This window comes from Rattus norvegicus, chromosome 4 (genome assembly GCF_036323735.1).
Source record: "Rattus norvegicus strain BN/NHsdMcwi chromosome 4, GRCr8, whole genome shotgun sequence".
NCBI classification, from domain to species: Eukaryota; Metazoa; Chordata; class Mammalia; order Rodentia; family Muridae; genus Rattus; species Rattus norvegicus.
The window spans coordinates 170334115-170361271 of record NC_086022.1 but is presented as its reverse complement, the minus strand read 5'-3'; the positions used below and the strand labels follow the sequence as shown (position 1 = coordinate 170361271).

Genomic DNA, 27157 nt, shown 5'->3' with positions numbered 1-27157 from the left:
GCATTTGGCCTTTGATTGCTCTAGTCTAGGAATCTTTCCAGTCAGCCCTTGCAGGCTTCATCAGTGTGCGTACAGCATCTTGTCGTTTCCCATGTTTCTTGTGGGATCTGAGATGCATTGAATGGCAAGGAGTATAAGAGCTCCTTCTACTCAGTGAGTCCTGATCTTACTCCAGCTAAGAACAGAGATCACTCTCATGACCCTTCCCTTTAGTGGGGACAAAACAGAGAAAGAACTGGGGAGCGAAACAATGTCCTCTGCTCCATCCCTACCTAAGGAGAAGAATAAGGAATAAAAGTAAGGACACTGTCTCAGGAGTACTATAACAAGGCCCTCAAGTACGTAAGCTCGAAAGCCACCTTGATATTAATGTCCCTCATGCTTAATTCTCACACACGTCTCCTAGCTGACCACTAGCATTACATAACATTTCTAGCAATGTACAAGTTGCCAACGGGTTTTGCAAGAACTTATTGCCAGGAAACCCTGAGAAAGTCAATACCCAGACATTGCTGGACAGGATGAAAAAAGGGGATGTTGAGTTGGGTGTTAACCTGGTGCTGAAGGAAGAAGGATGTCTAACAATTGCCTCCCAGTTGGTTTTACGTACAAATTGAGCAAGATGGCTAACAGCGTGGTGTGTTGTGCAGGACACTGCAACCCAGGGCAGGGGAACCTTTGGGGAATGAGTTCTTCTGACTCGACAGAGGGGGAGCAGTGAAACAAACACAGTTGTCTTTACAAGACACGCCCACTCATCACTGCAAACTGTCGGTCGCTCGCACACACTGTGCAGCACACGTGTGCCTTTGACTTTGGGCATCGAGCAATTTTCTGCCTTTCCCTTTATCTTTACAGAAGCACGCCAAGTTAATTGTAGCAAATTATGTATAAACCTCTTCCTCTCTGCCAATCAGGTCCTCCTGAGCAGGCAAGAGATGGTCTCACCTGCTTTCTTACACAGAATGATATCTAAACATCCATAGAACAATACAGTGATTCCAGGTAGCTACTTTTCAAAGGCTGCTGCCAGAAGGTTTATTTGAACTCTCTGCTGCACCGTTGAGAAGGCTGAGAAGGCTCAGAGGCAGAGTCAGCCCCACTGTGTTCCCAGCACCAGAGAGGTACACCATCTCGCTGGTATAACTTAAACTCTGACCTAGGAAGTCACCCTGGGGTTGGACATACTTAGGGATGGTTTGGAATGGAAACGGCATGGATAGGAAAAATTATTTCTAACATGCTCCTCTGGCCTGACAACCACAAACGCATTTTTTCAGTATATGGTGGGCATCCTTATACTGGATCATCATCACAATGGCACCCAACTTCAGGATTGCTGCAGCCAAGGGCAAGTGTATGCTCATATCCACAAGCCTGGCCAACCCATGAGGCAGAAACAGACAAACTCCAGAATCTCGCACCATGAGATTAACCAGCAGAGATCCTGAACCCTTCAGTCATTTGTTTGGAACATGCTCTATGTAGAAGAAGGGCAGTTTATTCCCCGCTACTCATGGGGTGATCTTGACTACCTTACCTTGTTCCTAGGCCCCTCTTGAGTTGGAATTTTAGTCTTGCCTGTCAACTCCAAAATCACTGGTTAAGAGGCTTTTAAACATAATTATCAGCCTGGTGTTCTGAGGTAGGCATGCTACAAACTAGACATTCTACAGGGCACTTAGGGGCATTCCTGTGAAGGCGTTCCTATCACGGTGGGGTTGGGGTGGAGTAGAGATTGGGTGTTGGGCAGAGACCACACCTATAAAGTGGCTTCGGCTCTTCTCTGTAAGTGTTCTGAAAGCACTCATCATCCAGTAACCCTGTGCACTAAGAAGCATCTCTCAAGGTGACAAATGACCCACCTGAGCAGGATTTTTACTTCCATCCACTCAGGATGGTACCAGCTACTTAGATGTAAAATGCTGTGTGTACACAGGAATATACCCAGGGTTCCGTGCAGAGTAGGAATCATGGAAAGAAAGTAATTCCGGAAGCAAGCTGTCATCTGAGCCGATTAGTCTGAGTGACACCATTTTCCTGGCATGCTAGAATGGTTACTTACACATAGCTATACCGAAACATCTGGTTGTAGAGCACTCTGGCTGCCCCATGTAGTTAATGGCAGGACCTGAGGGTAGAAGGAACATGTGATACAGTAGTTCATCCCGTGATGGACAGGGGAGAGGAAATCGGGTTCAGAGTGGCTCTTCCTCTTAAGTTAACTCTCCACAAACATTGTATACACGTACCATGAGATGTTCATTAGCACTCTTCTGGGCGCTTCTAAATCCAACCACGTTGACAACCAGAATCACCATCACAAAAGGTTTTGTGCACTTAAATCCCCATTTAAATCTTTATATAAAAGCAAAGCAACTTTAAACTGTCTCTTAGAATACATTGCACAAAGCATTTCTATTGGGAGAATAGAATTATCACCTACTCATATGTTGGTAAGATAGCTTTTCAGACCATCTCCCTGTTAAGCCTGAAGTCCTGCAGATGGAGGGAAGAAGGCTACTGACTTTGTAGACACGCGTGTGTAAGGAAATACAGACTGTTCGGTTTGGGACCCAGAACTGAATAAGGCATCACAATGGCCCAGGAAATAGGCTGACAGTGATGTGCATGCACTGCCCCCTCTGAAGGAAAGGACTATGCTCAGTGACTGGCTACATTTATTAAAGGATGGATGCTCCTAGGACTCACGCTGGTACTAACACTAAACTTCTGCTCTCTGATGGATTAAATTGCCCTTAATTAGCTAACCATTTGCAGTACTGTTTCACTGGGGAAAGTGTGTTAGTGTTTTTCAACAGCTGATTTAGCAATGACCTATTGAGAATGGTATGTCCTTAGCTTGGAGCCTGTGGAAAATTGCATTCCAAAGCCACAAATGAATTAGCATTTGTATTGGGTGCTCTTTTTCAAGATGAGCAATCAGGCAATCTTCCCCCACCTCCACACACTATTTATAATAGCCACTATTATAAAGCCACATTGATAAAGAATCCAGAGAGCTCACCAGTCATTCGTGACCCCTGGGTGACACTCAGCTAAATGCTTCAGGTTTTTGTTGTTGTTTTCTTTGTTTGTTTTTGTTTTTGTTTTTTGCTTTGTTTACCTTTCCTCTGGAACTTTTTAGGCAGATGCTAAAAAACCACAGAGAAAAACAAGTCAAGAGGCTATATGACCTTACTCTGCTCCTAAACCCTCTGAAGCCTCGAGTTGAAAGGTTTTCCACCTGCTAGTTTTTGTGGTGATGTAAGTTTATTACTTGCCAAGTGGTTAGACCTGTATGTACCTCGTGCATACTAAGTCCTCAGTTCATATTAGTGCTGTGTGTTTTATGTGCAGTCCCAGCCTTCCCCCTAAGACCACCTGAGCTTTTGGTCACGTATTGCTTATTGGTGGGGTTCGGCTGGTGTGTCTGAGTGATGGAACACTGGCCGAATGACGTCCTCCAAATACGTGATAGCAATTTGCCATTGCATTTCAGTCTCATGCCATGCTTGTATTTAACTCATTCATCAGAGAGAGCCTAAAATCTGCTATACATTCCTCCCTGGAACTGAGTACAGGAAGTAGAAGGTCTGTGTGAGCATACTGTACTCACGGAAGGCTTTGTTTGGTACATGATGAGAGAAAAAAAGCAATATGTGTATCATGGTGAGTAAGGCGAGCTGGCACGAGCTTGAGGTGGCTGGTGACATTGATCCACACTCAGAAGCCAACAATGTCTTCTTCCACACAGTCTTTGTTCAGGAGGGCTTATGTCAGAGGTTCTAAACCTGTGGGGTGACTCCTTTGGGAATTGAACAACTCTTTCACGGGGGTCGAATATCAGATATCCTGTATATCAGCTATTTATATTACAATTCATAGCAGTAGCAAAATCACAGTTAGAAAATATCAATGAAAACATTGATATTTTATGGTGGTGGTGGAGGGAAGTTGGTCACCTCTACATAAGGAGATGTATTAAAGGGCCACAGCATTAGGAATGTTGAGAACCACTGGCTTAGCTGATGTCATCCTTCCAAGATGCTCTAGAACAGAATAGTTCAATATCTGTGTACATCTCAGTGTCTCTCTGGAAACTGGTCCTAACCTTCATAAGACCCATGCTGAGTCTGGAGCCTAAGTTATGCCAAAACCCTGCCCTACCTCTCAACATTTTAGATCAATTCATCTCTCTTTGTATTACTTACCTGGAATATTTTATTCATGACTGTGTACTCTCCGCATTTAACATGTTGCCAGTATGTCACTGATACCTAGTATAGAGATACCTAGTATATAGATCATACCTGGTTTATAGATAACTAATATATAGATCATACCTGTTATATAGATCATACCTGTTATATAGATCTACCTGGTATATAGATCATACTTGGAGATCATACATGGTATACAGATCATAACTGGTATATAGATCATACATGGTATATGGAAGCAACTTTCTCAGTACATGCTCACTGGATGTTATTAATCACCCTCCTATGGCTGTCTAAGTGAGCAAATGAGATGCTCCATTACACTTGAGCCTCAGAGAATGTGATTTTAATATAAGCATAGTCCAAGTGTGCATAGAAACCCTTTTGCATGGCAGCAGAGGCGTGAAGAGCAGTCCACTGAGTGGCAGACACTGAGTTCCAAAGGCATAGAATGAGCCAAGGGTGGTGCTGCTTAGGAGACAGTGCGGGAGGGTGGAGATCAGGGTCAGCCTTGACTACAGGATGAGTTCCATCACATCCTGCACGTCAGAGAGCTAGACAGAACAACAAATGTCATGTCAGAGGCATTTCCTTGGGTATTCCTTTTCTTGTTACAAAGAAAGAAAGGAAGAAAGAAAGAAAGAAAGAAAGAAAGGAAGGAAGGAAGGAAGGAAGGAAGGAAGAAAGAAAGAAAGGAAGAAAGAAAGAAAGAAAGAAAGAAAGAAAGAAAGAAAGGAAGGAAGAAAGAAAGGAAGAAAGAAAGGAAGGAAGAAAGAAAGGAAGAAAGGAAGGAAGGAAGGAAGGAAGGAAGAAAGAAAGAAAGAAAGAAAGAAAGAAAGAAAGAAAGAAAGGAAGAAAAGTGAACAGTGGTGGCATGGGCCTTTAATCCCAGCAGTCAGGAGGCAGAGGCAGGCAGATCTCTGAGTTCAAGACTAACCGGGTCAACAGAGTGAGTTCCAAAACAGCCAGGGCTACACGGAGCAACCCTGTCTCAAAAAAAACGGAACCAAACCAAACCAAACAAGAAAAACACAAAACAAAGAAAAGCAAAAATATTTAACCTTTCAACCTAAACCTCTAGCTGTTTAATGAACTAAGTTCAATTGTTTTCAATGAGTCAAATTTTATTTGCAAATTATAAAAGAGAATACACCATGTTGATAGTATACCAGCATCAATGATGGCCCAACCACTTGCCTTACCCAACTTGGGTCTTTAACTCTCCATTAAAAAGCAGCGTTCCACCCCAAATGCATGCCTCTTGTGTCCTCTGGGATCCCGTTGTCTTTCTTAACATGGTTTTTGACAAACAGTTCCTGTTCCTCCTTGCTGTGGTACATGGTGAGAGCCCCTTCTCATGTGTTCTAACCGAACTCTGTCCTTTTAGTCTTCTCTCTCCTCTTCTGGGCATCCTGTTTATACGTGTGTTGTGATTTGAACATAAAAAAACCCCTCACCTCCAAAGTTCATGTGTTTAAACCCTGGGTCACCAGCTGGTTTTAGAAGTTTGTAGAACCACCAGAAGCAGAGTTTTACTGATGCAAATGACTTGCTGGGGGCTGGCTTTAAGGTTTGGGCCCCACTTCCTGTTCTCCATTGCTGACTGTGGAAGCAGTGTGACCTGTCATCTTAGGCTGCTGGTACCCTGCCTCTGCACCATGATGACTGTACCCCCCTTTTAAAACCATGAGCTTTTGTGGGCTATTGATAATAGCAATAACAAAGGGAACCAGCATAAGGTAATTCTCTTTCTCAAGCATTGTTCTCCTTTGTCAGTGGATTGCAGAGAAGACAGTCTGCTTTAAAATTATTTATGAAACTGAAAACCAGAAGCCAATTAATTGAATGGGGGAGTGCACTGGAAGAGGCTGTGAAGAGGGATGTTTTTCTGTCTGGGGGATACAGCTCGATGACAGAGCACTTGCCTGGCGCTCCAGTCCAAACCAATGTTGTCAGCAGTCATTCAAATGGAGAGAGTACTTTGCATCCCTTCCTTGGAGCGAGCGATATTACACAAAACAAAGTGCTTTCCCATGTGCTTGGTACTTTACCCTACAGACCCAGCTCAGCTCTTTCTTGCTACCCTTTCTCTAACCATCCTGCTTGCCTGTGATACACATCTCCTATTTCATCGGGATCCTTTTGTTTCTTCAGTTCTGGGCCTGGAACCCAGGGCCTTGAACTTGCTTGGCCAGCATTCGTCACTGAGCCGTGTCTCTCTTTATAGCGATGCTGGCATTTGCTTCCGTTTTATTAATTAGCTTCTGGCTCACAAGTTCACAATTCAAGTCCAGCTTCTCTGCAGTCCACGGCACAGAAACATGATGGGCAATGCTTGGACCCGTTAAAGAAATCTGGCTGCTGATCCCTTAATAGATTCATCACACCGTGGAGGTTGATAAAGAAATTTCCTCGTTAATGAGGATACTTTCCTCTAAGTTGGATCTTTAAAATATGTGTGTGAAATGGACTCATCTAGATAATTTCTCCAAGGATGGCTGGCCATTCAGAGTGATCTACCCTGGCAGCAATCCAATCTCTTCAGCCTATGTGCTTCCTCTAAACAAGGTGTCCTCCCCAAGCCAGGCCGCTGCAGGACTTGAGTGTGGGTGAAAGCAGTAAGGATATTTTAATGTGTTTCTCTGATGTAAACTTGAAGGTTTTCTGCGAACTCACTCCAGGCTATGCGCTATATTTAAAAAGGAGGTACTCCCTTGTGGCATATTCTCATCAGCAAGAGCTACCAAGGATGCAGAAGCCAGACCTCGGGCCACCAAATGCACATATGGTATTCAATTTGAGATGCTGGAGACATAGCCCAGTAGTAGATTGCTTACCTAGCATGCTCAAGGTCCTAGGTACAATCCCTACTTCTACCAGGAAAAAGATATTTAAAATCTAGGAGAGGTTCTAAACTAAATGTATTCTTCTGCTCTTTTCTTTATTCATGATAAAAGTTACATGATATATGACATGATATACTGATATCTTAGGTATTTCCATTTTTTTCCATCCTTTTTGTACTAAAACCACAGTGGAGGTAGGAGTTTATTGGATGAATGAATGAGTGAGTGAATGAATGGATGGATGGATGGATGGATGGATGGATGGATAAATGAATAAACCAATGATAAGACAGTTAGTAAACTCCTATAGTATTCATGGTATAAGACAAAGCCATGTAGCTATTTGGGTGTGAGAGATATTTTTCATAACAAATGGCTGTGGGGAAAGAAAGGAAAGGTAATGTAGATGAGAAATATTTGACATTTACAGTGCCAGATAAAATTTTCACACCTTTATTTTCTCCTCCTGTCAAGCCACCTAAATTAGGCAGACATTTAAGAGGAAATCTGAGTAAGTAGGGTCTCCAACTGTTTTAGCTTGTCAGATCTTAAGCCACAGTGTTCTTTCGGGATTTATTTGGGGAGATATTAGGCCTCTTCAGAGCCCCTGGTTATCACCTGTCTCCTGTGTGTGGATAGCAAAGGACATCTCTCTGCTAGGCCAGTTGTTGAGCCTGCTTTCTTCCCTAAATGGGGAGAGCGTTCTTCTCAACCAGCCACGTGTTTGCAGAGCACATGCTGTTCTCCCGGGCACCACTCACAGCAAAAGTCAACCAACACAAACGAACTATCAGCACTGTCCACTTTCAGATGGACAAGAAACAAATAGCAACCAGACAGGCTCGTACAAAGTCATTGTTAAGGGTGTTAGCAGCTTCTTAAGATTGTTTTCTAGAATAAGTACATGCCAAACATTACTCCTTAATTTATCTGTGTTCTTTTGTATCCAAATTCCCACATAGCTTTCATAGCTATATATCCTGATGCATTGCAGGTGTTCAGTGAATATATCTGAGTGTAAGATGTTTAAGTAAAATATGAATTATCAATTAATAGTTTAGAACGACATTCAACCCTTAGTCACTAGGGAATGCAGAATTCCATTCCCCTAACACCCTAGCTATTGATACTTTTGCATCACTAACCTTCTAATACACGGTACTTGGAATCCCTCATGTTTGACTTAGGCATGAAGACTTTACTTAGTCCCAGGGACCAAGAAGCTGAAGTCCCTGCCTATCTTTGTCATCAGGACTCTTCAGGTTTTGGGCAGCTGAGGCACCCAAGCCATGTGCCAAGTGAATGGAAAAGGATGAGAGGAGACACGAATGGGGAAGATCTGAGACAGCTGATGATTCTCTGGCTTTTCTTTCTTCCTCTGTGTAGTATCGAAGTGATTCTGTCTCTGTTTCTCCAGTTACGTTTCCCAGTTCACAAGTATATAGTGAGGAATGATGGTTTGTCTAGAAAACAAACCCAGTGCTGGCTAAGTCCAGGGAGAGAATATGTCAAAGTTAAACCGTTTTCTTTACCAAAGAGTTTTTGAGCCTCTGAGGCCTGATGGGAAACCTAGAGGGATGCAGTGTGTCAGGTAGGGTCACTAGGCTACCTTGTGGCCCTGACATTCATCCAGCTGTGGTGTCTCTGTGTAGAGCCAACTTTACAGACCAAAGGAAGAAATCCTGTTGTGCTGTAAATGGGCACAATGTGACAGTGGACACAAATGCTTTGAACCTACTGATCAGATGGATTGCCAGCAGATACCTGGTACCCTGACCTGTCCCTCCTTGATCATCGCGGGCCAGAGGTCTCACCTGGTACAGTCTTTTGACAGCCCAAGCCCACACCCCAGATTCTTGACTCAGAAGAATCAGTGCTGGTTGCCTGGAGCATAGAGCTGATAAGCAGGCGATTCAGGGAGGCACCTTCCATAGAGGTACCTGGTAGTGACCTCTAATAACCTCCCATGATATATCCAACCTGCTGGGACTCCCGGGACAACTACCATTAGAACTCATTCTGTGGCGAGCCTGTCTACATCCATCCTCTACCTAAAGCCTTCCTTAAGAGCCATCGGTCTTTGCTGGTACCCATAGCTTCAAACAAAATCTGGGGAAAAAAAATCTCTTATCTCTCCCAGGCCAGGTGGGAACTGGAGTGCTGTGGGAAGGCAGAAAACTCAGTCTTGCCGGAAAGTATGTTGGAGGAGGAGAGCAAAGGCTAGCTGTGACACAGGACTACTGAAGGATAAAACGTAAACCCTCTGTCTTCATGGCTCTGCCTCACTTCATCTTCATGCTATCTTAACCATCCCCAACTCTGTCACATTTTTGATGCCAATGAAATAGCTATACACATTGTCAAGTCCTGGATCTGACAAGCTCTTATGGGATCTCAGCTCTGATACATTTTTTTTCCGAAGGAAAAATAAAGAAATGTGCCAAGAAAGATGTCCTCAACTGACACGAGGACAAATTAACTCCCTGTCACTGGGGATGGCAGCCCAGCACTACATCTGAGACACAGCACACTTGGCCATGTTGCATGATTTTCCATTAACCAGTATGCACGTTAAGTGGCGTTTGAAGCCTAATGCACAGAATCCAATTCATTAATTTATCAGCTCATTTAGATCTTTCATTTGCAGACTCCAGTTACAGTCAGGGAGTGTTCTAGGCACTTGAGTTGCAACAATGGGTACAACAGGCAAAAATCTTGTCTGTTACATCACAGTGTAAAGGGAAGGGCAGAGAACTGAGAAGAGAGCGGTATAGAGATGTTGACAAGGAGTAGCAATTTTCCCTCAGCAGGTCAGGGAAGGGCTGTGCGATTGAGCTGGTGCAAACGAGGGACAGAGTTAGCCAGGGCTTTGTTGGGCAGAGAAGAGGATGCTCTGGTGGGAACCCCTTGGTGCGTTCTGCAACTGCCACATGGTCAGGAAACCTGGGCATTAGAGGGAGAACAAGCACAGAGCCTTCCTTCCTCTGAACATGGGTTTCCATTCTGGTGCCCTTTTCAGTTATATCTTCCCATTATGAGATCATAATTCAAGTTCAAGTTGGTAGTTTTCTAGTAGACATTTCTTACGTGGCCCCTCTGATATCTCAGCTGTATCTATGCTGAGTTCTAATTCACCTAAATGCTGTATCTGTCCTCGGTCTGGTCAGTCACTGTGTTCAAGCAGTGGCCTCCATCCAGGTACCATACTCATATATCATGTTTGCACACACAGACATTCCTTCACCTTCAGGGTGCACACTACATTCATGGGCTATGTTGTCTTTCTTCCTGGGAGCCTACGTGCTATGATGTCTTCCACAAGCCCCTTGCCAATAGTCGATCATGGCCAGTGTGTACGGGTTACACCCAAGCTCTACCCACATCATGACGTTTCCTATGTGCACTAGGTTTCTATAGCCCTCCCTTTTCCTATTTGCCACTGGGAAGTTGTCATGCCCATCTGGTCTTTGGATTCTTGAGACAACCTCTTTTCTGAGCCTGTATTCAGTCTGCTTGGAGTGGTGTGATGTGACTTAAGGTTAAGTGTGAGGACTCTGTTTTAATGCTTTCTCTGTTCCCACCTAGCTATAAGGATTGACCAAAGTCATCTATCAGGATGTTACTGTCCTTACCCATGAAATGGGAATAAGAATGTCCACCTCATGGGCTTAACCAGAAAATTAATGACTTGCTACACACAGGTTGTAGAGCACGTATGTATTGTATGTTGGGACAAGTGTTAGCTGCTGTTGACACCAAACTATCATCATTCCAATTGGCATGTAATGTTGAGTCCATCTCTATTGTTCTTTAGAGCTCAAACACATACCTGGGGCTATGCCTAGCTCATGGTATCTCTGATGGTACTTTTTGGCAAGACCCAGATTTTGCCAAATACATAAAACCTCAGGGGACAGGGGAAGACATAGTCAATAAAATTGATGTGGCAAAAATAGAAACAAATGTTTGTTTATTTAAATCTTTGGCAAATTCCAAACAAATCATTGCTTTCCTACATCAAGGTTGTGAGGAAATCTGGTAATTAGCTAATCTTGAGAAACCTGAAGAGCTGGCATTTTGTTTCCTGGAAGCTTCAGAAGAGAATGATGACGGGAAAAAGAGAATCCTGGTCTCCACACTGAACCAGAAGCAGAGCTTTTATTCCCCAACAGCACAGCATGCAGAACTCTGAAGGAGGCTTCTAGAATGATAGTGTGACCAGGGACAGGGACAAGGGCCAGCTAACTAATCTTCTTGCATGCAAGTACAGGCATCCATGTGTGCAGTGTGTGTAAGGGTGTGTGTGTGTGAGTGTGTGTGTGTGTGTGTGTGTGTGTGAGAGAGAGAGAGAGAGAGAGACAGAGAGACAGAGAGACAGAGAGACAGAGAGACAGAGAGACAGAGAGACAGAGAGATGTCATTGGGCTCCCCAGGGCCCCAGAAACAGACCTGAATTCTTGTTGTCACCTTAAATTATGAATCTGCCTTCTTGCTACATGCTGTACCGCTGTTGTTATGGTGACTCATTTACCGCCTTTGAGTAAATTCAAACAACATTTTCTCTAATGAATAATAATATAGCTTTATAATAAATTGTAAAGCTCATTATTTTGTATGAACATGTGTGTGTACTTGTTAGTGTGGTCACGTGTGTGTGTGTGTGTGTGTGTGTGTGTGTGCATAAGTGCATGTATGTGTTGAAGCCGTAGGTTGATATAGCCTGTCTTTCCTCCATTGCTCTCCACTTTTATTTTATTTTATTTTATTTTATTTTATTTTATTATTTTGAGAGAGGATCTCTAATTAGCATGAAGCTCAAGGACTCCAGTAGTCTGACCCACCAATGAGCTTCAGGGATTTGCCTATTTCTATTCTCTCCACCCCTAGTAGTGAGGTTTAGGAATTCACCACCACCACCCTAGGTTTTTACATGGGTTCCGGGGGATCCAAACTCAGGTCTTTGTACTTGCACAGTAAGCACTTTACCTGCTGGTCCATCTCCACAGTCCCCAAGTGATCATTGTTCCTCCTACCTCCATTCCATACTGTCACTTTAAGGATGGTGAGGAATCTCATTGTATAATCCACCACTGTCTCCAGTGCCACATTGACCCTTGAGTGGGGTCTCGAGGGACCGCACTGATGCCCACATTTCAAAATAGAAGAGTTCAAGCTGGAACAGACCGTCATGCCTTGAGGCAGTACATACACATTGCGTTTCAGAGTTACATTGTCCTCCACTGTTACAGACTGTCCGCATGGCACAGCTTTCCCACATTTACTATGTTATCATCTTCTTTCTTTTAATTTTTGTTTGTTTGTTTGTTTTGGTGGGTCCCCCACCCTAGCTTTTGAAACAGAGACTTGTATATAGATGACAATGGCAAATGGAAATACATGGGAGCAAGCTGTATGGTGGTTTGGTTTAATACTCCTAGGTAATGAAGAATGATTAAAAGTCCAAACTATGGGAAGAGAGAACAGGTCATCGAGTGTCGGGGCCAAGGGAGGTCTATAAAGGAGTAACCTGAGGGAGTTTTCTTGGATGGTGGAATTATATTTGGGTCTTGAAAGTGCTGGTGACAAGACTTAAGGTAAGGTTAAGATTCATAGACATGCTCATCAATGATGATAATGAGGCCTGAAGTCAATGGTTTGGAAGAACTGTGAACGACATTAATAGGGGTGGTGAGCAGAATTCAGGGCAGGTAAAGAGGGCCACTGTAGAGTTCTTATCAGTACACAGATGGCATGAAGAACCCACCCATCTTTTTTTCCTGAGGGCCTAGAAAGGCTGAGTGGCATGGATTCTCTTTGTGATTCAAATGTAGAATCAGAAGTCATGGTATGAATTATTTATGTGTGGGATTGTCACGCTCTGAAGACAAAAGCCCCCAGCTCTCTCATCACAAGCAGGATAGCTGTGAGCAAAGTGTCCAGTTTGCAGCTCCTCAAGGTCGCAACTCTGGTTTGCACAAATCAGCATATGCTGAGTGGACAGACGGAAGGAGAAGAGCCAGTTTCAGCCTGCTCTATACCGTGAAAGGCACTTTCCCAACCCCTTCATCTCAGTAGACCTACTGCAGTTGATCTCCTGTTAGCCTCCTGAGGACAGGTGACAGGCCACTGAGCAAAAGGTCTCAGGCTTAGAACAGCAGCCTGAACAACAGAGGCCATATGTCCTGAGGAGATCTGTGGTGTTGGTTTCAGAACTTCCTCTTTCCAGTGACCCTAAAGAATTCACAAACGGCTTTTCACTTTCCCATCAGGAAACTAACCAGGTTAGTGGGGAGTATGGAACCACCCCCCCCCCCCGACACACACACCACACTATTGAAAACTCTACTTCCCTCATTGCTGCTTCAATCTGTCCCCCTTCAGGAAGCCTGCCAGGAAGCCTGGCCTGGCATCTGTTCTTATTTGAAATTTTAATAGTTATGGTACCACTAGGGTCTTTTGTATTCAGCCATTGTGATGCATGCAGCCATCTTTTGTGGTCGTGAAGGATATTGGAACATATTGATTATCTTTCTGTTGATGTGATGAGGCATCATGACCAAGGCAACTTGTGAAAGAAAAGTTGTTTTTGGCTTATGGTTCCAGAGGGTCGGAGTCCATGGGAGCAAGGTAGAGGCAGCAGGTAGGCATGGAGGTTAGAGAAGGATGCTGAGAGCTCACACGTGGACCACACGCACAAGACAGGGACAGAGAGGAGGACTGAAAAGGCAAGAGGATCTTAGCTCAGAAACCTATCCTCAGTGACATCCTTGAGGAAGACCACAGCTCCTAGCCCTCCCTAAAATAATGAAAGACCATTTCAATGTGGAAACCTATGAGGGGCATTCTTTCAAGCTGCTACAAAATGTCCCTGAAGTTCCACCTTGTTTTCGTTTCCTACCCCACTAAAGTGCCAAGTCTCTCCTCAGAGCTCAGGTCCCCTTCAGCTCCCGTCTCTTCAATATGTTCCTTCCAGGCTGGGATATGTGCTGGTGACAGAGGACTCTTTTTAACACAAAACCCCAGTTTGGTCATTCTGACAGAATCATTCAGTTACCTCCAGTGACAGTGGGTGTGATCATAGCTGGAACCATGTTAACAATAACAGGTAACTCAGTATGCTCATCATGTGCCACTACACTGCTCAGGGAAACTAGGTGAATACTGGGTGCATAGGTATACTCTACAAGTCTGGGGACTGGGGCACAGAGAAGGCAAGTTGTACAAAGTCTCAGGGCTATCAATTGGCCAAGCTAGGATATGTAAAGGCCCTCCTGCTTAGCATACCTTAGAGCAAAGGTTCTCAGCCTTCCTAATGCTGCAACCCAGGTAGTGGTAAACCCCCAACCGTAACATTATTTCGTTGCTACTTCATAGTTGTAATTTTACTACTGTTATGAATCATAATGTAGATACCTGATATGTGACCCCCCGTAAAAGGGTTATTCAACACCCAAAGGGGTCACAACTCACAGGTTGCGAACTGCTGCCTCGGTATGAGACCTCTAAACTCTACTGCATAGATATGGACTCCTTTTGAGAACCGGGCTGTTTCTTTCCTCATCCTTCATCAGCCTTCACCTTATAGGACTGGAGGTGTTCATGGTCCATGATGGTGCCTGAGCTTTCTCATCCCATAGATATTGGATGAGTATGGCTACTAGTCTGTTTGTATCATGCCTTTGAGCAGATCATCCTGTCCAGACATTGCTTTGCCTCTTCGGTCCAAATAGAAAGTTCTTCTGTGTCACCCTTTGAGTTGCTGTTTGCCTGTGTTCCCACTGACACAGGGTCCTGCTTCTTTGGAGCTCCTATTGCCTTGTTTACTGCCCATCTCACCAGTCTGGACTATTTTTATTGGCCAATACCTGGGCCTCTTGTATGTCCCACATGTGCTTTGTATGCCTGATCTTACCGAGGTCTCAGCTCAAATGCTACCTTCTCAGAGAAACCAACTAATGACTGCCAGTCAAAGTCATGGTTTGTCTTGTCTTGAAACATTCCACATTCACCAGTAACCCATTGCTTAATCTAAGCACTGGACCCTCCATACTTAGATTCTCAAAGCAAGAACGGCTTCATTGAGTTTCACTGCCCTAGGGATCATCTGGGTAAAGCCTGGTTGAGTGTGTCTTCTACTTTATGTTATATGAGTGGAATCACCTGATCTTCACTTAAGAGTAGAGCTAGACCTGGCTGGGCTTGAGGGACCAAAATGGCTTTATTGATTTCTCTGGTGGGCTGGCAAGAATGGGTAGAGCAGAGAGAACAGTTAGGGCTGCAGTTAGGAGCACCCACAGGTGCTGTTGCCAGTTTGGTGGGACTTGGCATTGGGCCCAAGAGTAGATATGTAGGACTCCCTATAGACTTAGCGTTCCCTTGAAATGAGGTTCTGGAAGGCCAGCGAAGAGGCTGTAAAAACACATACTGTTTCCCAAGCTCAGAAGTCTCAGGGAGGTGCTTCTGAATCTTTCCATGTTAAGTCACCTGCTCAGCCTAGGAGAGGCAACACAAGCTTCCCTCTTGATAGAAGGAGTGGCAAAATATGTGTGGCCAACTTTAGCCTATCACGTTTAAAGCACACACATGCATATATGTGAGTGTATATAGAAATGCACATATATGTATCTATGCATATTTGTATATACTTTATCCATCACCCTTCTTTGATATGAGCCTCTGGATCTTATTCTGCAGTGCCAAATCCCCTACACCCAGAACCTTGTTACACAGACTAAATGCTTCCTGAGTACAAATAGATGAAAGACTGTACAAGAAGACGGGAATGGCAGAAAACACTTACATTTCTGACTCTCCCGGGAGGTTGGCTCCTAGAAACAGTGCTTGATTTTTTTTTAATCTTTTCTTCATTTCTTAATACAATCCACTCCACTAATAGATGCTAGGTAAATATTTTCCAAATGAACTGATGTATTCTAATTACCATAGATAAAGATGATGTGCTAATTCAACACAATCATAGGTGTTGAATGAGTGTGGCTATTATAACTGGATTAACAGAGCCCTCTACTTAGGAAAATCACCTGACATATTTAGTTGACTGTAAGAAAACAAAGAGGACTAGACCCTACCCCTTGTTCCTCTTTATTTTATTTTATTTTATTTTATTTGCTACAAGCTCTATGAGAAACTTTTTCATGGGGTAGTGGCAGCCAAATGGCTCCAAAGTCCAATGGAAGGATCATTTGAAAGTGAGGGTCTTTGCCTGGTCCTTGCATGACTGTCAAGAGGAATTCACATTAAGGTCATCAAGACCGAGACTGAAGTTCTGATTCACTGCTCTTCAGGAAGAGCAAGTGAGATTACAATTCTCTTGACTGTTCTGCTTTTGTATTACCCCCTGTGCTGCTGGGACTTTAGAGCCATTGCAAGGAGCAAGTGTTTGATCGGTGGAGAAGGTGGGAGCAAACAATTGTGAAGAAGGGCCTCCCAGGTGACCCCACTTAGCATCACATGACCTCACTCCTCAGGAAGCCGGGACAAAATGACACTCAGCAGCATCCCAGATGGCAATGGAGAAGCTCAGCTTGTCTTTCACCTTTGCACAGGCCTGGAGCCTTGACCTTTCCAAGACTTTGGTGTCTTCGTCTGGGAAATGGACATGATCCCTGAGGCTCCTCCCCTCCTCTACTTTCATTTCGATAGCTGGATCTGTGTTTTAGCAGTGGTCAAAGGTGATTGATTAAAAAAAAATCTGTTTTGTTTTTTTGAATCACCATTTTGAAATTAGAGTTTTCAAATCTAATTTTTGTTTATGGCTTATTGAAGTCATAATTTTTAAAATCATTTATAAAGGTCTTCCCTGTTCTAATTTAGATTCCTCATAGTATTCACTTTAATCCCTCTTCCATAGCTCAAAGACCAGCAACTGTCACTAAGGTTAAACAATAGGAGCTTGTACCTCGGGCTGAGTTTTATTATAAGGGTCTTTATTGGAACATCAAGGCATTTGGGAGTTTTCTTTTTCTTCCCCATGGGTCTCCCGAAGCATATTGCTCCCTGTGAATGTGAGTTTTAGTTAAATTCAAGGTCCACTGACAGTTTTAAAGACCTTTTTTTATCTAAACCTCCTATGGAGCTGAACAAGAACTTTCAAAAGAGAAGGCAAGCTTACGCCTTGCATCTGCTCTGGCTAATTCTAGGCCCTCAGACTGGCCTAGTTTCAGGGGCAGATTAGAGGACAAGGCTTTTCAATCTGAGGGAGCACTGCCTCCCTCACACAGGACAGAATTTCATTGCCACAGAAGAACCTAACAGTTTTGAGTTTCCTTACAGTGTTAAGTGCTTTTCTATGTACTCTCTTAGGTATTAAAATAATATTTCCAGAAAAAAAAAAGTTGGCAAGGTGAAGTAACTTGCCTGTGTTCGTGTTCCTACAACAGGCATGAGAAAGGGCTGAATTTAAACCAAATTGCCTCTAAGCTAAATTTCGTCCACATTTCAGTCACTTTGTTTTCTCTGGTTATTTGCTCAGGGATGGTGCCTAAGCGATGTAAGCCTTATTCTGCTATTACCTAATTTGTTTTTTTTAAATCGCTTTAATTCATTTTCAGATTCTTCCTCCCAGCTGGCGGCTCACCTTCTCATAATCCTAACTGCAGCTTTTAAAGAGAAGTTCTGAATTCTGTTGACCTTTAATTTATCTTTATTTCCCTCTGCGGGTATATTGGACACGTGATTCATAGTCTTCATCTAACTCTAGCTTACGAAAGTGTTCTCAGACATTTCCTCCTGAAACTTTTACGAGTTGGGCATAGGTGCTATTGATCTGGTAGGGGGAGGAGCAAGGTTCGTTTTGTGCAGGAATGTCTAATTACCTCCATACCATTTGTTGGCAACTAGCTTCTCCTCCACTGAGCGGCCTTCACACTGTCTGTGCGCATAACTGCGGGCAGCTGCTCCATTCAGCCAGCCTTCCCCAGTGCAGCCTTTGTACCGAGGCCATAAGGTCATTGGAGCTCCCCAGGAAGTCCTCAAATTCTCCCAGTGTCGCCCCTCTCTTTCAAAATGGTGTTTGCTCCTCTAGGTCCATTTTTTTAAATGTTTTATGTAGCCATGGATGTGATTGTAAGATAATATAGACTCTAAACATTGTTTTAGAAGAAAATGAATTATGGTTCAGAGTTAGAAACGCCTTGGCCTGTAGCTCCATCAGGGAGTGGGAACACTGGGCACTGGGATTTGATTTGGTTAATCAAAAATCATCGCATGCGTGTGCCTTTCATGCATTAAGTTTTTCGAAAATACCTAGCTGGTAATAATTTATATTAGATCCGAATTGGATGTAATTCCAGTTTTTAATAATACTTCAGGAAATATTGTGGGACCCTGCAGTATCTTAGTCAATGTTTGTAGTCATCGTCACTGTCCTAGCAAAGTGCAGACTTACAGATGACGGAGAGTTCATATGACTGCAGGGGACACTACCTCCTGTGCCATCCACTCTGCTTTGCGTTTAGGGGATGGGTTTCCTCACATATCTGAGGACTTCTATTTGACAGTGATGTGTGAAGCATTCTAGTGTCTGTCTCTTTTATTAAAGCACAGCCATACTGTAAGCTTGCTCTGTGCCGGGCGCAGTGAGAAGTCATTCTTAATTAGGCCATTGAAAACACTGATGGTATTTGCCACCACTACCCCTGGGTGATAGTGAGCAAATTACCCTCATTGGGTCCCTGTTTTATCATTTGTCCAATGGAAGATTTAAGCTAGTTAGCTTGGAGGAGACAACTCAACGCTAAAATCCTGACTTTTTTATGGTTATTTGCTTAAAAATTGTAACCCTTTAAAAAAAATAAATTAATGACATTAATGACACAAAGTGTGCTGATCTGCTGATCGCAAAAGAAGCGTTTTCCAGTTGGAAAGTCTGTTTCTGATGTGGCACGTAAATATCCCAACCACAGCAGCATGTGACTCTGACTCGACTCTCAACTGTGGCTGACAGGAGCAGCTACAGTGGCTGTAATGCCTCCTTGTGCTATGAGAATCTGTAGCCCATGAAGCCCTCACATTCTAAGAAGGAGAAGAATGGCCACAGAACGTGGGCTATTTATAAAGTTCAGTGGTGCCCCCCGGGCTGGTGGGCTAGGTTTTCGAATACAGCTCCAAGTAACAGGTAATTGAAACCAAGAGCACTTTGAACACCTTCCGTGTCCTCTCTACACCAAGGCACAACTTTATGCACATATTCTGTGCCGTCTCAGATGTTCTTACAGACAGAAACATGAGGTAGCCTGCCGTTTATCAGCAAAACAAAACCAAAATGAACGTGAATTTAGAACAACATGGGACCAATTACTGAGCTTCTCCTGTATTAGTTTGCTTTCTACTGCTGTCATAAAGGCCATAACCAAAGGGAATGTGGGAAGAAGGGGTCATTAGCTTTACATGTGCCAATCACAGTCCATCAACAAGGGAAGCAAAGGTAGGAACTGAAGCAAAAACCATAAAGGAGTGCTGCTTACTGTCTCGCTCTCCATTTCTCGTGCAGGACCACCTAGTATAGTAGACCAGAGCCTCCCACATCAATCCTTAATCAAGAAATGCCTTATAGACTTGTCCCCAGGACAATCTACTGCAGGCATTTTCTCATTTAAAGACCTTCTAACCGAGTGACCTGGGTTGTGTCAGGCAACCCTGTGGTGTGTCGGGTGCTGAGCTAAGTACTTCGTTTGCTTTCTTGAAAAGCAGGCATCATCAACTCCTTATTATGGAGGAAGAAATGGTCCATCTTTTCTGTCAACGACCACAGTCATTAAGTAGTAAGTGGCAGAGCTGGTCATCACATCCATTTTAACCTCAAGGTTAAACTATTAATGACCACATGAAAGTCTAGTTCTCCGTGCTTAGCCTGTAGATTTAGGGAGTCGTTGCATTTATAGTATGAATCTAGTACTCGAAACCAAAATAACGAGTACTGGGGGATCATTTGGGTGTCAACTTGATAGAAGGAAGAATTCACAGGAGGTTTCCCGAGGCAGTTGCTTTGAGCTATATTTTAAAATGAAGGACACGAATTGGCCCAAAGAGAAAGGTGAGTTTGTGTTAAAGAGATGGATTTGATGAGGCCGTGGAAATCCAAATGCTCAAATTATGTGCTTGGGAGACATCATTAAGACCCGACTCATTGCAGGGTAAGAGCTAGGAGTAATGCTGATGTCATAGGGACAGAATCCAAGAAATTTTATTTCTGGTGCTAGGAACTGGAGATACACTCTCAGAAGTTAAGAAAGAGGGGAACATAACTAAAATGACATGGAATTTATGAGTTCTCCAATAACTGTTTTAGGATCAACAGAATTTTGAGTGCTTTGAAGGGCAAAAGAAAATTTCTTAGCAAAATATATTCAATATTCAAACATCTTCATGACTGTAATGCTATTTGACCTTAATTGTACATGGACAATGTGTTTGGGCCTCTGAATTAAGAGGCCTGGGTGCAGATTTTAGACAGTTTTTGGAAATAAAAGTGACTAATCTACCACAAAATATATCGCACCACTTTCAGGCCCGTCATCACTGGTATTGTGTTGTATGCACAGAAGGAACACATGGGGTTATGGATTAAACTCTGGGCTAGGCAAATAGAAATCTCTCAACAATACGTATTAAATTGAGTTGAACTGAAGTCCACTTCCAGAAGGCAATTACTGCTCCTGACTGAGGGCTAATGTGTTTGGTGAATTATAGTTCCTTTCCATTATAAACTCACTAATGCTGACTTAATGTCTCTTCACATTTTTCTAAAGCATTTCTTCTTTATTCTGTCTCTGTCTGTCTCCCTCTCTTTCTTTCTCTCTCCAGTTCCAGAGACCTAATGACTTCTCACCCCCTTTCCGCTTTGGGACTGTGCCCAATGGCAGCACAGAGAGGAATATCCGTAATAACTATGCAGAAATGCATGCCTACATGGGAAAGTTCAACCAAAGGGGTGTAGATGATGCATTGCTCTCCCTGAAAACAGGGTAAGAACGGCCTCCAAGCTCAGAGTGATATGTTTCTCACATCCATTAGACACAGATTGAACTGGAATCATACTCATTAAGTCAAAGACGTGTTTCCAAGTCAAATTCGATGGCATCATTCCAACCATTGTACAAGAGTTCTTGCTTTTATGTACCAACCTGCAAATTGTTTTCTGCTTGCATGAATGTGGCCCTGGAGTGGAAAAGAAACAGATCGAGAACTAGAGAGGAAGAGTGAAGGAGAGGTCATATATGTTACACATGAGCTACAGTCTCAGAGGTGTAACAGACAGTTCTGGTGTCTATGGATAAGGGGGAAGTGAAACAAGAAGTGTGCAAAAATTTGTAAATGGTAACAAGTAGGAATGTGTTGATTGATTGATCCCCACTTTCCACTTTGATTGTCACTGCTCATAGCCATTCTCTTTACCCGGAGTGTATTTGTTCACAAGCTGTTGTAGCTCTCCGAGCACACTCGTGCTTTTGTTGGAGAAAGCCAGAGCTGGGAAGACTGACCAGCACTCGAGCATTGTAAATGTTGGGATTTGGAAGCTAATGGGTTCTTCATCTGTTTCCCTCTGTTCTATGGTGACTGTGGACTGCCTTTGCACCTCAAGGTTTCCAAGTACCACCTAGATTTGTGGCCATTTAGAATGTGGTGGCATTCAATCTCACTGCTATGAACAAAGTCACAACAGGTTTCAGAAGATGGGATCTGAGGTTAGGGCAGGAGTGCTCTGGGTACCCCAAACTGTAGGATACCCATAGTTCTCCGTTATACCAGATGTTTGGTGTTTGGGCATGCGACCAACCTACATTTTATACAGTGCATTTTATGAAATGTCCTGTTACTTGTCCTGTCAAAAAGGCCTTGGCTTTTTGTTTTGTGGGATTTTTTTTTCTTTTCTAATTTCTTGAGGCGTGACAAAGCTCCGCAGCCTGTAACTGTTCTGGAAGGTTGCATGCCCTGTTCGCTTTCATCCCTGTTACTTGCATGGCTTTATCTGAGCTGCTCCCTCAGCCTTTCTGTGTGGAAATGCTTGGAAACAGTGGTGCATGCCTTCTTGCTCTTAGCCCCCTCTCTATGCATCCCTTCTTTACAAAGCTCAGTGCCTCACGAGATGTGCATGTAGGCTTAGGAATTTGGAAGACCTCGGTCCTTCTGTGTGTTTCTTTCTCTTGCACTGCTTCGCATTGGCTCTCTCACCCTCAAAGCAGAGTCAAAAAGCACAAGAGAATGCCAAAGGCTTTCTGACCACTAAAATAGCCACATATCTACCGAAATATATACACCTACACTCTCCCCGATTCTGGACTGTAATGAGCTGAGAAATGAAAAATGTTATATAAAGCTTACCCGTTCTATTTGTTATCACTGTGGTGCTTACTTTTCATTATTTCTGTTATTATTTTTATTGATTCCTTTTTACTCCTTCTCCTTTTCAGACACAGCTTATGAGTTGGCCTTGGGCCCAACTTACATTCTTATCATTCCTGGTGGGCGGGGGGGAATAAAAGAAACAGCTCCTTTCAACCTGAAGTCCCATCAAGAGCAGCCTGGGATTCAGGCTTTAGACTCTGACAATAGTCCAACTTGAGCCCTACTGTGAGCCAGTCCTCCACATAGCTTCTGCAACCCTACCACTTCATACTAACGGCCTAGTAGGTAGTATTGCTGTGTAATTTCCTCCTTCCTATTTGTTGGTTCGCTTGTTTCTTGTGCAGGAAGCTTGATGCATTCATCTATGATGCAGCTGTGCTCAACTACATGGCTGGAAGGGACGAAGGCTGCAAACTGGTGACCATTGGCAGTGGCAAGGTCTTTGCTTCTACCGGCTATGGCATTGCTATCCAAAAAGACTCCGGGTGGAAGCGCCAGGTGGACCTGGCTATCCTGCAGCTGTTTGGAGATGGTGAGTTAAAGAAAGGGGGAGTGTCCACTTATTTGGCCTCAGTCAATAGCTATTCTGAAACGGCAACCTTTATCCTCTATGTATCAAAAACAGCATGTCCTTGCAGGACATGGTAAGATCGGAGAGCACACTTTAGATTCCTAGGGCCACCATAACAAATGACAGGAATGGAGTGATGTAAACAGTTACATTCACTGTGTTGAAATTCTATGGGTATCAATAGAGTTACCTTCACTTGGAAGTCATGAGGAAGAATCCTCTGTGTGCTTGTTGCATGGCCTTCATTGACTCTTCTTGGTGCTTTCTTTTTATTGGTTCTACTAGGTGTTCTTTGATCTGTCAAAGCACCACTCAGATCTGGACTTTCATTCTATCTGGGTGAATGTCTTTCTTCTGTAGTCATCTCTCTCTCTCTCTCTCTCTCTCTCTCTCTCTCTCTCTCTCTCTCTCTCCCTGCCTCCACCCTTTTCTTCAGGACAATCACATGAAGTTAGGGGCCTGCCGTGTTCCAGTGTGACTTAATTAACTACATCTGCAATGACCTAATTTCAAAGTCACACCCTCAGCTACCAGTTTAGGGTTTGATATGTGAATTACAAGGAGACATACTTTGACCTGCGCTGGGTAGAGACGAGGGAAGGGATTAAAGTAGTTGGTGACAAGGGTTCATTTAAAGATATGGAAACCTTCAGGAGTGAAGTAGGCTACAGTTAGATGTTCCAGATGTCACCCTACATGTGACACAACACCAGACAGATGTAGGGCAGTGCTCTTTCTAGCCCTGGAGAAATGAAAGAGAAATAGATGTGTGCCTGTTTTCGCATCCTTCACTCTGTCCTGCCATGATATTCTGGCTGAAGAGGTAGGTGGAGGGCAAGGACCCTCAGATGTAGATACCAAAAGGTACTTCCCATGTCTTTCTGGTGATGAGCTGACCACTGAGAAATGTATCTCACCCAACCACTGTCTTCTGCATTTCTCTTCATATCATTGGCCAAAGCACTCTACCCACAATCCTCACACAAACTAATCTACATATAAATGAGCTTAACTCTGCATGGTTCATGTGTGTCTGTCATTTAAGGTTGTAGGACATTTTCTGTTGGGGAAAATATTAGAGACAAAAGCCCAAGGGTAAGTTCTCAGACTCCATCAGAATCTGGCTACTACACTAGGTAGAAAAAGCACTGTTGAATCAAAGAAGAAAAGTGAGTGGATTTCTATAAGGAAGAATAGGGGTTTGTAGCTGGAGTGTTGATAAGCTGTGCTGATATATCCAGTAGTCACAGCCAAATGGATCCAGATTCTATTACTGGGCAGGTCAGTAGAGAGGATTTGGGGTTTCATTGTGCTATTAATGCAAAATTTTACCAAACCAGAATTTCATCCCTGTGAATTAGTGAAATTCTAAAGTAGATACTTGTTTTCTTTGATTTTTTTTTTTTTTTTGGTTTGGTTGGTTTGGTTGGTTTGTTTTGTTCTTGGTTTTTTGTCTGAGATTTCTACATTTCTACTCTCTAGTGTCCAGCGATAGTAGGTAAGAGTCTGACACAACTGGAGAAGTCTGTGTCCCTTTAAGCAAAGTTGAGAGGAGGCAGGTTGGGCTGGTCGTGTTTCATTCCAGCCCCCTCCTCTTTTGGGTTTCATATTTTTCTCTATAAGACATCTGTAATTCTGAGAGACCATAGATGTTTGACCTCTCTTTCAATCTCTTTCTATCTCCCCTCCCTCAATCTAATCTGCTCTGTATAATTCCAAGAGATTTTACTCGTTTGATTATGTTATCCCCATTGTCTATAAAGTAAAGGGCAAAGTGTTTAACCTCAGAATTCTTTTACTAAGCTTTCTTTCATGATGGTTACTCTGTTTGAACTGTTTTTCTTGCCTCTCCATAAATGAGCATCTATTCCCCTACGTCTTCCTCGGTGATTATGCTACACCTTCAGGCTGGAATACCTTCAGATATAATATAAATTAAAATCCATCCCTACTCTCAACTTTGTGTCCCCCTCTCCCCCTCTCTCGCACACACATCAAAACCCATTGACTGCTTTGCCCGTGAACTGTTCTCACTAATTTGAATTCTTATTCCTTGCATGGCATATTGTGTACAATACCAGGCATTGAGCTGCCAGTTTATACTGGGTAAAGGCGAGCCCCAGGAAGTCCCATGTCCTTGCATTACCTGTAGTTCCAGTCATTGTATTTCCTCTGAATGCTTAGGGATATGTTAATGAGTTAAGAGGAAATGGTATTAATAACAAGTATTCTTTTTGTCCCTTTGTGTTTGTCCCTTTCTGCCATGTTTTTATGCTCTCCTTCCACTCCTACCCTCCCCCCCACCTCCTTTATCCATCTCCTTCTTGTCCTCCTTCTAGGGGAGATGGAAGAACTGGAAGCTCTCTGGCTCACTGGCATTTGCCACAATGAGAAGAATGAGGTGATGAGCAGCCAGCTGGACATCGACAATATGGCAGGTGTCTTCTATATGTTGGGGGCAGCCATGGCCCTCAGCCTCATCACCTTCATCTGTGAGCATCTGTTCTATTGGCAGTTCCGGCATTGCTTCATGGGTGTCTGTTCTGGCAAGCCTGGCATGGTCTTCTCCATCAGCAGAGTAAGTGTTTTGGTCAAGATACTCAGAGCTTGCTAAAGACAGTTCAGCCTTCTCTGTGCTGAGCAGTGACACCCAAGAGGGTGCTTGTTCTACCCCTACGTAGCTAAACCATAAAGCCAGATCATGGCCACTTCCCCAAGAGTCTGTGTGAAAGAATTTCAAGTGTTTCTAAGATGGGCGGTGTTATATTTCCTTCCTTCCGTTTTAGACTCAGACATTTGATTTTCTATCAAAAAAAGAGGCAGCTCTTCCAAAATAGAAAATTTGACTTTCCCCCACTTGCCTCCTACATCACCACTAATTGATTCTGTATAGGCCACATTAATCAATTGATCCTTTGGGGGGAATCCTATTTTTTCTTAAATAGTGGAGTGTCACATAACTTATTCTAACACACAAAGACATATTATTGGTGTTTTTACTGTTCCTGTATTTTAACCACATGTGAAGTAAGTGAAATATGCCTACAATAAATACCAACACTGGGAGACACTGCAGCAGGAGGATCACACGTGTGTGTGTGTGTGTGTGTGTGTGTGTGTGTGTGTGTGTGTGTATTACATATATACATAACATCTGAAAGAACCTAACAGAACCCAAGTCTTGATACTCTCTCTCTCTCTCTCTCTCTCTCTCTCTCTCTCTCTCTCTCACACACACACACACATACATAGATATACATATATACATATGTACATGTGAAATGTACATATTTATACATACATATGAAACTTACTTTAAAGGAGCAAGACTCCAGGCCATTCTTCGTTTAGAGGTCACCTTCATTTTCAAAGTGAGGTATTAGGAAAACAAATATATAAACGTCGGGTTACAGAGGGGAGTTTTTAAAGAGTAGAATTCTTTTGATTTTGTTGACATAGTTTTGGGGACTCACGCATGGAGTGGTGAACTCAAATATCCTTTTAGGATTGAGGATTGAGCTGCAGCTATGACTCAAATAGAGTTATGAAAGAAAATGGGTTTCTCGTCGAACTCTCATTTTCTGATCATTTTCCTGCAGTGTTTTAGGGACAGGGAACAATTTCTCCATTTCCTCTCTAGCTGTCAGTGAGTTCAGGTCATTCAGTCATGTAAGAACAAGAGAAAGGAATCTGTGGGACTCCTGGTCCCTGGGCCATAGGCTCCATTATTCAGCACATCCCAGAGGCCAGAGAGGTGAAAGAAAAGAAATCTTACTTGTGGCCCTCTGACATGGACTCTCTCTTCACAGAAGAGGGCACTTAGCATTCCCTCCTGGTCACTGTCAAGAGGTCAGAAGTAAGAAGCAGAAAGGGAGTAGAGTCCCCTCTAGGAAGACCTTGTGTCTCACAAGGCCTACCACTTCTCGTCCACATGGCTACCATTTTCCTTCAGACTTTTTCTCTTCTCAGCCCTGCCCATTCAGTTAGCATTCTTTCCTAGATTAACTTTCTTGTACGTAAAGACACAGTTTAAAGCCACTTCTTTGTCTACCTTACCTTGCCAGGGAGAAAGTCCCAAATCAGTTTGCCTTTCACAGGAGCTTGTGAGCAACAAGCAGTAGGTTGACATGACTTTAGATGTGGGAAGACTG

At 43.3% G+C, this 27157-nt stretch overlaps 1 protein-coding gene across 6 annotated transcripts in view; it reads left to right on the top strand.

Annotated features, from left to right (window-relative positions):
• Grin2b (glutamate ionotropic receptor NMDA type subunit 2B) overlaps positions 1-27157 on the top strand; it is a 477610-nt gene that overhangs the window by 414149 nt on the left and 36304 nt on the right. For all 6 annotated transcript variants that reach the window (XM_017592437.3, XM_017592438.3, XM_017592439.3 and 3 more), the window contains 3 exon segments: positions 20894-21054; positions 22780-22967; positions 25346-25584. In XM_017592437.3, the coding sequence (XP_017447926.1) occupies positions 20894-21054; positions 22780-22967; positions 25346-25584 (588 nt within the window).